This window comes from Euleptes europaea, chromosome 10 (assembly GCF_029931775.1).
Source record: "Euleptes europaea isolate rEulEur1 chromosome 10, rEulEur1.hap1, whole genome shotgun sequence".
In the NCBI taxonomy this organism is placed as follows: Eukaryota; Metazoa; Chordata; class Lepidosauria; order Squamata; family Sphaerodactylidae; genus Euleptes; species Euleptes europaea.
In genome coordinates, this window is record NC_079321.1 from 74150901 (window position 1) to 74166053 (window position 15153).

General features: G+C 44.4%; 1 protein-coding gene across 1 annotated transcript in view; it reads left to right on the plus strand.

Moving 5' to 3' along the window:
- Positions 1-5962: 5962 nt before the first annotated feature.
- RNF217 (ring finger protein 217) overlaps positions 5963-15153 on the plus strand; it is a 73571-nt gene continuing 64380 nt past the window's right edge. Inside the window, exon 1 of the mRNA XM_056856222.1 lies at positions 5963-6481. Within this exon, the coding sequence (XP_056712200.1) occupies positions 5963-6481 (519 nt within the window). The remainder of the gene's footprint in view (positions 6482-15153) is intronic.

Sequence of the window (15153 nt, forward strand, 5' to 3'; positions counted from 1 at the left end):
AGCGCAATCCTGAAAGGGGGCTGAATTGGCATGGGAGCCGATGTGACCCTGCGCCAGCGTTAAGTGCCCCCTTATCTTGGGATAAGGGCCACTTACACTGGCATGGGAGGCATTCATGCTGGCCCTGGGATGCTGTACAGCTGTGTGGAGCTCCTCTGCCAGTGCTGCTACCCTGGCAGCAAAATCTCAGAAGTGGGAGCCCACGCCGTCATGGGGGTGTTCCTGGAGCATTTCAAGGGGCAGAGCTAACGCTAGTCAGCTTAATATCCATTTGTCCCAGGAACGCCACCTTGAGCAGCAGTGTTGCTACACCACCTTTTTTGGTGGCATAGCCCCATTGCTTTCTATGGGGACATTTTCTTTATGGCACATTTTACATTGTTTTATTTTCCTTGTGGCGGCTGAGAAGCCTCTGAGGAGGCAATGCGGCTGCTATCTGTGGACTATCTGCGGCTGCTATCTGTGGACTAAAAAGCTATGCCAGAGGAAAAACTTGAAAAAAATGACCAAAACCATTGTTAATTGGTAGTGGGGGACATTTGGACACCTTTTTGCCACTGATGTCACTTGCAACAATTATTAGTACCCAAAAGCAGGTGCTTTTTGATAGAAAGCAATATGGATTACTTTACTTTCCCATCAATATCAAATACTCTTTTTTTGCTGTCACATACTTCATTAGTCTCTGTGTTTGAACTGCTTACTGTCTTCAGGATGACCTTTAAAAAAAAAAAAGCTTGTTACACCAAACACAATTTACCTGAGCACAGATACTGCCATGAGAATTCTGATTAATAAAACTCTGGGTTTAAGAGCCAGGTATAAAAATGTATATAAGTTACCAGTTATTTCCTATCCGTGCATAAATCTAAATGGGCACTTGAGAAGGAAAGATGAGAAAAAGAGGAATATAAGAAAGGCCATGCTGGATCAGACCAAGGTCCATTAAGTCCAGCAGTCTGTTCGCACAGTGGCCAACCAGGTGCCTCCAGAAATCCCACAAACAAGACGACTGCAGCAGCATTATCCTGCCTGTGTGCCACAGCACCTAATATAAATAGGCATGCTCCTCTGATACTGCAGAAAATAGGTATGCATCATGACTTGTATTCATTTTGACTAGTAGCCATGGATAGCCCTCTCCTCCATGAACATGACCACTCCCCTCTTAAAGCCTTCCAAGTTTGCAGCCATCACCACATCCTGGGGCAGGGAGTTCCACAATTTAACTATACGTTGTGCGAAGAAATACTTCCTTTTATCTTTTGAATCTGTCACCCTCCAGCTTCAGCAGATGACCCCGCGTTCTATTATTATGAGAGAGGGAGAAAAGTTTCCTTGCCCACTCTCTCCATACCATGCATAATTTTATAGACCTCTATCATGTCTCCCCTTAACCGCCTTCTTTCCAAACTAAACAACCCTAAGCGTTTTAACCGCTCCTCATAGGGCAGTTGCTCTACTCCCCTGATCATTTTGGTTGCTCTCTTCTTTACCTTCTCAATCTCTGCAATATCCTTTTTTAGGTGTGGCCACCAGAACTGTACACAGTATTCCAAGTGTGATCTCACCATAAATTTGTACAAGGCCAGTATGATATCAGCAGTTTTATTCTCTATTCCTCGTTTAATTAAGGCCAGCATGGAATTTGCCTTTTTCACAGCAGCCGCACACTGGGTTGACGTGTTCATTGAGCTATCCACTACCACCCCAAGGTCCCTTTCTTGGTCTGTCGCTGCCAGCACAGATCCCATCAGTGTATATGTGAAGTTGGGTTTTTTTTGCCCCAATATGCATCACTTTACACTTGCTCATTTGCCTGGTATTGTCAGGCCTTTGCCTTTTTTGCTGGAGCAAAGGCTCTTGACATGAGTCAGGCCAGGTTCTGGCCAAACGTCAAGTCCTTAGTTCTCATTCCTATGAACGTCTGTGTACAGTTTCGCTCGTCCTGTTTTCTGCAGCTGTGCTAATGTTTAGTCTGTCTTCCTGGGAACCGCTTATCTCGAGGTTGCCTAGCAATGTTTACCTTTTCAGTCCATAGTGTCTTTAACATGTAACCTGCCTGTGTTCCCCATTACTAGCCTCACCTGCCTATAGGCAGTCAGTCCTTTAATCTGTCTTTTTGCTCCTAATAAAGTATTACTGCTTCAGAGCTACCTGCTTGGATGAGTTTGCTTATGGGATGCTAGGGACAGAAGCCTGAAACTGACAGGTATTTTAAGGGGGAAGAAATAGAGCAGGTAAAATATTTTAAATATTTGGGAGTATATTTTCATTCTAACAGTAGTTGGGTTCCTTACATCAGGAAAGCATTAAAAATGACAAATAGTAATGTTCTTGTGATTATACGGTTCTTTTATTCTAAAGGAAATCAATTTATTCCGGCAGCCATTAGGGTGTTCAATTACAAAACAAGGGCTAAATTGCTGTATGGAAGCCCAATTTGGATCTCAGCTTTTGATAAATCTGTAGAGAGGGTACAATCTAATGTTTTAAGGAAAATATTAGGGCTTCCAGCATGCGTGTCTTATGCGGCTATTTGTTTGGAGACAAACCAAAGACGATTGGAGACAAAAACATGGATTACAACAATTAAATTCTGGCTGCGATTACATTTTAGAAGTAGCAGTAATATCTTTATTGCTAATATGCTCTCTGAATCAGAAACATCTGTATGGTTTTCTTATATTGAGAAAAAAATTACAGCATTGGGGCTTAGTGTTGAGGATATGTTGCTTCTCTCTGAGAGCTGCATATGCCTTGATTAAGCAAAGAATCATTGATGTTTTTTATATGTTTTTTAATTTTTATAACATAAACACATAAAACAAAACAAATACAATAATAAAAAGAAAATACAAAAGAATATCAATTATATAATCTTCTTAATATAATCAAAATTACAAAATTCATAATATCCTTTTGACCCACCACCCACCAAAAAAGTGACCCCTCACCAGGCTTCCGGAGAAGTGTCTAAACAGTTTGAAAATTACATTATTAACAGTAAAATAAAAAAAAAGTTAAACTTATTTCTATAACTCATTAACTAATATAGTAAAATCCATTTTTGCCAGTTTATCCCAATATGTGATGGCCTTCATCCATGTTTTTTTAAATTCTTCCATAACTTTTCCATGTAGGAATTCTGTTAATTTGGCCATCCTCATATAAATCCATAATTTATCTCTCCAGTCACTGATTGAAGGTTTATTTACTTGCTTCCAAACTTGGCTATTGTAATTCTTGCAGCAGCAAAACTATATTGGCAAATGACCCTATCCTTTTTATCCATTTTTTCTTGAGGAATCCCCAATAAACAAAACGCAGGATTTCTTTTTTACTTTCATATTAATCAAATTATGTTTCTTTTATTACTTTTTTCCAAAAAAATTTTTAATCTTTTTGCACATCCACCATGCATGCATAAAAGTTCTTCTTTCCCTTCCACATTTCCAACATAAATCTATTTCTCCTTTTTTCATTTTACTTATCATCACGGGAGTTATATACCATCTATAAAACATTTTATATAGGTTCTCTCTAATTTCATTGGTTACTGTAAATTTAAATTCTTTCTTCCATAAGTTTTCCCATATTTCCAAATCGATGTTATATCCTAACTCCTTCATCCATTTCACCATTACTGGCTTAATTCTTTCTTGTTCTAGATTTACTTCAATTAATAGCCTATATATCCTTCCTACCAATCCTTTATTTCCCTTTATTAATATATTTTCTAATTTAGATTTGTTTTTATTAAATCCAACTTGCTTATCTTTGTTAAATATATCTTTTAATTTAGAATACATAAACCAATCTTTAATATTAAGTTCTTCTCTACTTCTTAAAACCCTTAAAATCCTTCCTTATAGTCTATAATTTCTCCATGTACATCCATATCTAAATTTAATTGTATCCCGCTCTTCATAAATGCTTCTACTGGATTAATCCATCCCGGAGCTTTATTTTCCAAAAACCTTTTATATTTTTTCCAAGTTTGAAGTAAACCAAATCTAATAATATGTATATTAAAATCTTTGTTTACCTTTTCCTTATCATACCATCATTGATGTTGAGATGCAAGAACTTAGAAGTTTAGCCTCTGGTAGATGTTCACCATTGCAATGGGGGATATTAAATTCTCTGCCAGAGTACTTTTCCTGTCTTACTGTTCCTCATCTTCAGAGAGTTTATATGCTAGCCTGTTTTAATGTTCTCCCTTCTGCTATTTTGTATGGGAGATATAAGAAAATTCCATACTCCGCTAGGGTGTGTAACGGTGTTATGGGGGAGATAGAAACTATTGACCATATTCTTTTGTACTGTCCATTTTATTGCGAAATCCGTGCTGCCCTTTTAGATCCCTTTCTCTCAAATTATGCTGATCAAGCCGACGATAGTAAGATTAACCTGTTGTTATCCTCCCGAAGTTCTGAGATTATTGAATCTGTGGCTATATTTCTTGGTGATGTAATTAAGAGGCGAGGTGAAATGATGTATAGTGGCTAGGTTATACTCTGTTTGATTGCTCGATGGTATGTCAGTAAAGGTATTGTTCACCATTGCAATGGGGGATATTAAATTCTCTGCCAGAGTACTTTTCCTGTCTTACTGTTCATCTTCAGAGAGTTTATATGCTAGCCCGTTTTAATGTTCTCCCTTCTGCTATTTTGTATGGGAAATATAAGAAAATTCCATACTCCGCTAGGGTGTGTAACGGTATTATGGGGGAGATAGAAAGTATTGACCATATTCTTTTGTACTGTCCATTTTATTGCGAAATCCGTGCTGCCCTTTTAGATCCCTTTCTCTCAAATTATGCTGATCAAGCCGACGATAGTAAGATCAACCTGTTGTTATCCTCCCAAAGTTCTGAGATTATTGAATCTGTGGCTAAATTTCTTGGCGGCGTAATTAAGAGGCGAGGTGAAATGATGTCTAGCGGCTAGGCTATACTCAGTTTGATTGCTCGATGGTATGTCAATAAAGGTATTGAAACTGAATCTCATTTGCCATTTTAACGCCCATCCCTCCAGTTTGAAGAGGTCCTTCTGGAGCTCTTCACAGTCTGATTTTGTTTCCACCACCCTAAATAATTTGGTGTCCTCTGCAAACTTGGCCACCTCGCTGTTCACCCCCAACTCCAGGAGTGCGTGTGTGTGTATGTGTATTGCCTTCAAGTCACAGCAAACTTATGGCGACCCCTTTTGGGGGTTTTCATGGCAAGAGACTAACAGAGGTGGTTTGCCAGCGCCTTCCTCTGCACAGCAACCCTGGACTTCCTTGGTGGTCTCCCATCCAAATACTAACCAGGGCTGACCCTGCTTAGCTTCTGAGATCTGACGAGATCAGGCTAGCCTGGGCCAATGGGCGAGAATGCGCAGCCGCTGGAGCCTCTTTTCTTCCCTGTTCCAGCCAGGATCCAGCCAGGATCGAACCTTCGTGCGTTCGATCCTGGCTGGAACAGGGAAGAAAAGAGGCTCCAGCGGCCGCGCGTTTCCGCCCAATGAGACAATCTTATACAAACCCAGCTGCAAGTAATCACTAACCGAAGCTCGTAAAAACGCCCAGAACAGTGTGCGTGCGTGGAGGTAAAACGTGACATTAGGGTGCTTTTTCTTTAAATGTAACCTATTGTATGGAACTTGCATAAAGTTTAATTTAAAAAAAACAAAACATTCTAAGTCAAAATAAGCAAAAAAGGACCAGGCACGGAAAGGAGGGGGAGGGTCGCCTGTGCACCGCGGGCAGACCGCTGGAGGAAGGCGGCCGCCAGCAGGAGCGCGCGCGTGCGCGTTGGGGTGTGTGTGTGTGTGTGGGGGGGAGGCAGGTAGCGCCGCGCGGCGTGGGGGGCGGGGGCGGGGCCGCAGCCCTCTTCGCTCTCGGGGGGCGGGGCCCTGGGAAGGGCGAGCGGGCCCGCCACCGGGGAGGCCACGCGGTGGTGGCCGAGGCGGCGGGCATGGGGGAGCGGCTCAGCACGCCGCCGCAGCCAGCCGCCGCCGCCGAGGCGCCGCCGCCGGGCCAGAGCAGAAGGGCGTCGAGGCCCCAGGCGGCGGAGGAGGAGGAGGCCGCCGGGGCGCCTCCGCCGGTGGGTCCCCCAGAGGACGGCCCTGCCTCGGGAGGCGAGAGCGGCCCCAGCCGCCGGCTTCCCTTGAGGCCCGTCTGCTGCACCGTCTACTGCGTGGAGAGCGACCGGAGGCCCGGCCCGCCGCCGCCGCCTCAGCCTCCCCCCGGCGGGCCCCTCCGCTCCACAGCCGCCCCGCGGCCCTCTTTACGGGGCGGCGGCGGCGGCGGCGGCATCGAGCTGGACCTGTCCCTCCTGCCCGAGCCGTTCTGCGGGCTGGTCTCCGGGGGGGACGCGGGGGCCTTGCTGGTGCTGCCCTGCCGCGTGTGTCTCGAGGAGAAGCCGCTCAAGGCCCGGCCCTGCTGCAGGAAGCCCGTCTGCGAGGACTGCCTCAAGCGCTACCTCAGCGCCCAGGTGAGCGCCGCCCGCCCGCCGACGCCGCTGAGGGGGTCAACGGGCGTTCGCGGGGGGAGGGGCGAGACTCGAATCGTCCTGTCAAGAAAACCGTTTATTCCGGCAGTTGCTGACCCCGAGGCCCTAACGGGCAGAAACCTCCCCGCGGGTACTGAGGCAGAGGCCATTTATTCATGGAAGGTTTCGCCTTGGATTTGCCACTCTTTAGACCAGTGGTTCCCAACCTTTTTTTGACCAGGGACCACTAGGACTTTTTTGTTCGGTGCAGGGACCCCAAGGTTCAAAATAAATTTGAAAATAAACTTTAATCATAACGGTTAGTTAAACATTAAACTTAGAATAATATTTGAATATATATATTTTATAATAGAGCACTTTTAATTGAAAATATTAATTGAAAATGGGTTTGTAACTTTGTTTCGCGGACCTTAATTTAGTTCTCGCGGACCCCTGGGGGTCCACGGACCCCCGGTTGGGAACCAGTGCTTTAGATGCACTTCCCCCCCCCCCCCATCCCTATTCTCAAAACTCAACAATAAGCCGCCATGCAGAGTTTTGAGAAATCAGATGTGGGAAACGTGCCTCTGCAGAGTGACAAATCCGATGCAAAACCTTGCATGAATAAATGGCCACTCGTGCGGGCTTTAAGTAAGTGGGTTAAGCGTCGTGGAGTGGCAGAGTGAATGATCAACAAGGACAGGAGAAACTGGATGCAACTGCAACTGTACTGCGCCGCCTTTTTGTCTGTAATGCAATCACATCTGTACAGAATGTTGATCTGCCGTCATAACTTGAATTTGGATAAATGTCTCTGGCCGTTTATTCATGGAAGGTTTTGCATTGGATTTGTCACTCTGTAGATGCACATTTCCCACATCTGAATTCTCAAAACTCTGCATGGTGGCTTATTATTGAGTTTTGAGAATATGGATGGGGGGGGAAGTGCATCTAAAGAGTGGCAAATCCAAGGCAAAACCTTCCATGAATAAATGGCCTGTACTGAGAGCAAGCCTGTAGGTAGACATTCCTTCCCCCAGCTTCCCTGGCAGTCTGGATGCCAATTATTACCAAGAGATCTTTTGGGCCACTGTTACACCGCCCTGGGCTTGCTGCGGCCTCCCCAAGCTGGGCGAGGAACACGCCCCGTCGCCTTTATAGCGCCGAGACACGCCCTCTTCCTCAAGCTCTGCGCGCCCCCGGGCAGTGGCCGGGAGGGTTATGGCTTTCTAGCCCTTCTCCCGTGATTCTGGGGCAAAATGTGGGGTGTGTTGTAAAATCTCTCTTTCCCAGTTCTCTGCTTGGCTGAGGAGCAGTGAGCTTAGCTCTGGAAACCTGCTTGCAGTGTTAGGATTCTTGAACATGTGCACAGTGCCCTTCTCTTGAGTTCTTCATACCTGTACCCAAGATTAAGAAGTAGAAAAGGGCAAGAGTCCAGCAGCACCTTAAAGACTAACAAAAATATTTTCTGGTAGGGTATGAGTTTTCGTGAGTGAGCTGTGGCTCACGAAAGCTCATACCCTACCAGAAAATATTTTTGTTAGTCTTTAAGGTGCTGCTGGACTCTTGCCCTTTTCTACTACTGCAGACAGACTAACACGGCTACCCACTAAGATTAAGAGACAGGGTGGAGGACGTGGCTTCTAGGTCTGAGCTCTAGTATCTCACTAAGAGACCAGCGTTCCCAGTTTTTATTGTTGCAGGGAACTTTCCTACTCCCCATCCCTCCCTTTTCCGTCTTCTAAATAGATGTTGAGCCTGTTTAAATGTTAAATGAACATTATTATTTTCTCCTTAAATAAGATCCCTTCTCTTCCTACACTTTCTCCCAAGGTGAAATGTCCCCCACCCCACCAAAATGCACCAACCTTGTTACTCCTTTTTTTGCTGTTTTCTGTCTCAATCTTTTTCCTTTTTTCTGTTCCCCAGTCCCCACTAGAAGCTTGCTTGAAGGTAGGTGTTTAATTAATGTTCCCCAAGGCTTCTGGAAAAGCTATCCATTGTTTATCTCCCTGCCCCCAAGATAAAAACACAGTTCCTATCTCCAATCCAAATGTCTGTTTAGTGAGGGGAGTATCAAATTTTCAGCATGGCCCATGTGTTGATGCTTAAATCCAAAGACTGAAATCATGAACAGAGAAGGCAGAACTTTCTACAAATCTGAGCAAAGCCCCAGGTGTGCAGAAAAATCTGAAATGGAGGGGGACTGGGGGTTATCCCCTCAGAATAATAGTAGTGGCTCTATCTTTAAGAATCTCAGTGGCATTGTGGGGGTTGCTTTGTAATCTCAACAGTATTTCTAGCCTTTGAACCTTGTTTGTTGTCAGTAAAGGGCACAGGGCCTTTTTCAGGGCTGCTTTGGCTTTTGCAGGAGGACTCATTGGGGCCAGGTGAGGCAGCACCCACTGGGCAGCTCACTACCATCTGACTTGCATGGTTCATGGGTCGCTACTATTCTGCAGCAAGCACTTCATGAAAGCCAGTGTTGTGTAGTCATTAGAGTTTCAGACTAGGCTATGGGAGACTCAGGTTTAATCCCCAGTCTGTAATAGAAGCTTACTGGATGACCCACTAGGCTAGTCTCATCCCTAACCTACCTCACAGGGGTATTCTGAGGATACAGAGGAGAAGGGGAGAATGTTGTAAGCCACTTTGGATCCATGTTGGGAAGAAAAGTAAGGTATAAATGAAGTAAATAATGAGTATAACTGAAGATTGTGGGGGGAGATAAAAGGTGAGTGGATGGGAGAGAAAGAAACATGGAAAGGAGAGAGGATGTGAGGGCTCCCAAGAGGAGGGAAAAAATAAATAATGTGGGGAGGGAAATGCCTTGCAATTTTCCCACATGTGTTGATGTAATATAAGGTGATACCTCTGAGTTGACACTTATGGATTACTAAAGGTACTACAGTGAACTGATGACACATCTGCTGTTTAGAAGGAGAAAATTGCCGTCTATCTACTCTATTGATGGAAGAAATAGCAAATAGTAATTAATTGTGTGTGTGTGGGCAAACTCTTCATTTTTTTAATATCAAAATATCAATGCCATTGCTAAACCAACATGCGCATTCTGGTGTACATCATATGGCTTGCTGTGGTTCTTCACTTAAAAAGCATTTCTTAATGTATGTCGGCATTAAGAGTTTGCCTGTTGTTTGTTGTTGGTTTGGCACTAGGTTCTCACAGTACATTGTATGTCCACATCAGAGCTCCTTATACCATTGGGGAGGGCAGACATCAGTACCAGGTTACTGTATTTGATTTCTTGTTTGCAGATGGTCCCACATACAGTTTCAAAAGGCAAGCTGGGCACCTACTCACAAGTAGGCTGAATCACTAGGCAGATGCTTTAGCTTTCTGTTTATTCAACAAACTTGAAAGGGGGCATTATTCTCTGAAATAACTATCAGATCGCTTGAGGATCATAGTAGGAAGGTTAATATACCTTGTATAAGGTATTCATTTTCCCAGCACAAATAGGGTTGTCAACCCCCAGGTACTAGCTGGAGATCTCCTGATATTACAACTGATCTCCAGCCGATAGAGATCAGTTCACCTGGAGAAAATGGCTGTTTTGCCAATTGGACTCTATGGCATTGAAGTCCCTCCCCTCCCTCACCTCCACCCTCCTCAGGCCCTACCCCAAAAGCCTCCCCCCGGTGGTGAAGAGGGACCTGGCAACCCTAAGTACAGACATAAAAACCGAGCCCTAATTAGGAACACAACCTAATATAAATATCTGTTTCTAGTAACCCTGTGAGGTAGTTGACTGTTTACAGTTTTAGTGGAAAAGCCAGAAAAAGAGTATCCTGCCCAAGTACAGATGGGAAGCCTTTGATAAGGGCTCAAGTGGACATGACACCATCCCTGCCCATCACCTCTGGAACTACCAAGGCTCCCTTCTCCCTCCCCCTACGTTGTTTCCAAGTCTCCTCAGCTGGTGGAAGAGCATTTGGGTCATCGCCAGTCAGGGCCCTGTCAAGTAAACTTGCAAGATCAGGCCCTGCAGTTTTTTTTAAATCCCAGGCATAAAATGGTGCTGTTGTCCCCATATCCACCACAGGGACAGCGTCACATCTACTTGAATCCTAAGGTGGATCTTGATCCAGACCTCAATGTTAAAGTCAGGTATTCTGTTCAAAGGAGCAGACTGGTACTCATTTTCACAATTTCAGAGTTAAGTCAAGTATCTTATTGTTCTCTGTGAATACTTGTGGACCGTGTTGTACTTAGAGGATCCGTGGCTTGTAGGGCTGCTTGAATGTCTTGTTTTGTGGCCAAGGAGCAGGATTAGATAACTTTAAGTACCTTTGGTTTTACATATTTGTGCGTGCACTTGTTTTTTGTAGATATTTATACCTTCTTATCTCTCCAGTGGGGACCCAAAGTGGATTACAACATGGTTCTGCTCACTTGTTTTTTGTAGATATTTATACCTTCTTATCTCTCCAGTGGGGACCCAAAGTGGATTACAACATGGTTCTGCTCTCCATTTTACCATCACAACAACAAACCTGTGAGGGAGGTAGACTACGTGTGAGGCTGGCCCAAGGTCACCCAGTAAGCTTCCATGGTAGAAGGGGGATTCAAACTTGTTTCTCCCAGCTCTTTTCATCTGGCACTATGTTCTGTAATTAGTTCTCAGGCTAAATATTTCTGTTTCAAATGTAGATGCTTTTTTTTCTCCTTGAGTTTTGAATTTTGCAGTTTTGAGAGCTAATTCAGGTCTTTCAAGTCTGCTGGAATGTGAACTGATAGTATCTAGTCATAATACACTTCCTTCTTTTCTTGAATAAAATTTCCCAGGTCTGTCTATCCAAATGCTACAGAGGTCAAGGTAACTGCAAAAAGTTAAGTTGCATAATAGCTTTATTTAATTCATGTTCATTCTGTTGTTTAGCATAAACAGTGTTGAGCATTTGTATAGCATGCTATGGTATTCATAGTGTTTCACATGCATTGTCTTACATCTTAGCCCTGAAATAAATTAGTAGTATAAACTATTGAGAATTATACTGAGAGCCAGTCTGGTTGGAGTACCGGACTAGGGAGACCCTGTTTTGAATCCCCACTCTGCCAGGAAAGCTCACTGGGTGACCTTGAGCCAGATACACATTTTCAGCCTAACATACCTCACAGGGTTGTTGTGAGAATAAAATGGAGGAGAGGAGAACAACATAAATTGCTTTGTATTGACGTTGTGGATTAAGGCAGGGTGTAAATTAAGTACGTAGACCCGTGTGAGTTTACTTGCCAGAAATTTGGTTAGTCTTTAAGGTGCTACTGGACTTCTACTCTTTTCTACTGCTAGTGACAGACTAACATGGCTACCCATCGTGATCTTGCAGGGCATAGGTAATAATATTTCTGTTGGCTACTGTTCTGAGGCATGGGCAGTGGTTTCCTGAGGGAAGAACCAAGTGGTGATGGGAGAGGTTTGACTATACGGCTAGGAAGTGGCTTATCTCCCATCAAAGGCTAGGCCTGGTTTCATGAGCTAAGAGCTTTCCCAAACAACCAATTTTAAGGAAGTAATGGGAAATGGAATAAAAATATTCTGTTTGCAAGTTGATTCTGTGTGTATGTGGAGGGAAGAGCAGGAACTGTTGCTTTCCGTAGTTGAAGGTGATTTGTAATGTCTTTGGATGCAAGGATGAGAGTAGAGGTGTACCTGGTGCTGTTTGTGTGTGAGAGAAGAAGAGAAAGTGAATAAAAACCTTTGCATGATGTAGAAGACCATAGATGGTCGTGTTTTCAGCAGCTTAAGTTGGGAATCTCTTTTAGATTTCTGATTGCTACTTTGGAAGCTTTTTAATGCGAAATGCCATAGCAAGATTCTGCACAGAGTGGGCAAATATATTGATTATAGCTAAGTACCCCTCTCCTCCATGTAAAGGTTCAACGTGTCCTCTTTAAACCACAGAGCGTTCAATAGTTCTCTTGAAGTAGGATCAATGTGGTAGCTAATGATTGAAGTCATCTTGAAAATTAGCTTGGATTAAATGGAGGTACTAGACACTCTTGTGCAGGTTCGGCTACCGGAGGATTTATATGCTAAAGCATTGTGTTTTGTCAGCAGTTCTATAATATGATGTTTACAGGGCAAAGTGACCCACATACCGGTAATCTTTTGCATAGTTGAGTTCATGGATCCCAGTCATGCGAAGAAGGGAGCAAATATTTATCTTTCTGGGTGTGAACAAGTATAGGGAGATATTTGTAGGAAAGGCTGGCTGTATGTATAAGCATTTGATAGTTGATTCCTTAACTTTTCATAATCAGTGTTTTCTTAGTGATGTTCCATAGAATGTAATGCATAATTATTTTAGGTGAAAGTATTGTGCCAGATGAGACTAATGGGTAGGAAGGAAACAGCTGACTCTTTGATTTATATTGACACACAGAGTTGTAGAAGTCCCTTCACACTTCAGCCATGTGCTCAGCAAAGAGAAGCACTTGGCCAGGAAGAAGGGAAAATGTTTTGCATGACATCACCCTGCAAACATCATACTTGAAAGTATGTGTGGGTCATGTGCTGCTGGATTGAAGCAGGTGGTAGTAAATGAGTGTGCCTTACATGCTGGCAGTGGAGGAAACACAGCTTTTTATCCTGTCTGAAAAGAACTGACAGATTTCTGGGGCATAAAACTTAAAAACCACACTCTCGTTTCTGATGCTCGTCTCTTCCCCATCAGAATATGAAGTGATTATTGTTTGAGCTAGAATAAGTATCCCATGACTGTCTGGAAGAAGAATCTCTCCTTTAGTGCCTCTTTCTTCACATGTTCTGTAAGGCTTCTTTTCTACCAGAGTTTGCATAAAGTTAACTTATGAATTTAAATTGCAAATATTTTACTCTGGAGTAATTCTACAGTAACTTGAAAGTGTAGGAATGATGCTTAAGTGAGAGGGGGGTTGAGGGAAATGTTTTCTCTTAAAAAATTAAAATGTAAAACAATTAAAATAGGTTCTATATTTTCATCTGTTACTGCAAATTTTAAAAATTATAATCAGAAAACATTATTTTGGCTCAGTGCTTTATTTTATATACATAACTTTAATTGTACTTTATGGGATGGTCAGTAGCTCAGTGACAGAAAATGCTTTGCATGAAGAAGATTCCAGGTGTTAATTTAGGTGTTAAGTGGGATTGCTTTGTTTGAGGATTAGTAATTCCAAGTAAATGAAGCTGCACTTGATGGTCTGACTAACAGTTCATTCCTGAGGGGGAAGGGAGCTTCACTGGGGCCGAGAGTGGTGCCTCCGTGCCAGACAGCATGTTCAGGAGAGGCTGAAGCTGGAGATGTGGGGGGGGGGGTCAGGTGGCCACCCTGCAGGCACAGCAGTGGTCACCCCCTAAAGGGACGGCATGGGACCTTGTCCGCTGCTGAGAGAGGGTGAACAAGACCCTGGTGACAGCAGCCTCCCGTTAATCCACTAAGTGCTCGCATGAACAGTGGCCAGGACACAATGTGGACACGTGAGGCTGATGTTGCCCTCGGGTTTAAAGGCCTGGAGTTGACGGCTGGACATCTGGTTAATGGCTAGGCAGAATATTGGGGTTATGGGCAGGCAGCTGTTTTGCCACTTGTCAGAAGGTCAGAGGGGTACACAGGGGTCTGAGAAATCACATTTCAGGTCACCAAGGCAGGGGTGCTTCTCGCGCTGCAGTAACCCGAAGGTCGGCCCCGACAATAGGGACTCCCCTTTGATGGACACAAAAGTTTGGAGAGTGTTGAGGCAGGGGGTCTACCTTGATACCTCACCAAGGAGTGTTGAGGCAGGGGGTCTACCTTGAGTCCTCCATTGCCCAGTCAGTAGAGACAGCCAGCAGGTGGGCTGTCAGTTGGTTCTTGGATTGAGAAGGTCAGTGCTGCCAAAGGCTGGCGGAAAGAGCTGATTGGCAGCCTGGCACCTTGAAATCTTGGGTGGCTGCTCGTCTCAGCCTCGCATGGCATGAGTTCCATGCAAATGTGTGCCCCAATCGAGAAAACCATCTTAATTACCAGGGATTCAGGGCAGTGATGACACTTCTCATGGTGGCAGATGGCAACCCACGAACAGACCTTCACAAGATGCCATCCATCCAGAATTGCAACGAGTGGTCATAGTGCGGTGAAAGAAGGCCTCAAATCAGGGCATCTTTCATTTTGTGAGCCGATCAACATTGTGGGGGGGGGGGTGATATCAGAGCCAGATAAAGTCATGACCAAGGAGTCTCTTTTGTGAGAAGTCCATGTCAGAAGGCGTCACAGCGGCGGTAAAAGCCTCTGGTTTTAGTTAGAGGGTTTACCCCTCTGGATGGCACTTGGTTAGCCCCATCTTTTAAATGGTCAGCCGCCCATCCAGATCAATCCACTGAATGGAGATGGATAGTTTGGTCTGACCAAGTTGGCTATGATAGCACGATCCCAATCTCACCAAGGCCCCAATTATGGGGCCTGATCCAAACCTGTCAAAGATAGAAGGGGAGCTGTGGCCTCCAAGCTGACGAGGTGGCGCGAGGCGGCAAGGCAGGTTTGGCTGTGCAATCTCGCAACTCATTGGGAATCCCCAATGTGCAGTCAGTCAGATTCCCAGATACTAGCACAGGGCCTTCAGTGGGTCCGGATTCTTTGGTGACCACCAAATGCAGGGGTTAATGTGGCTTGCTGACAATGGCCTGCCCAGGC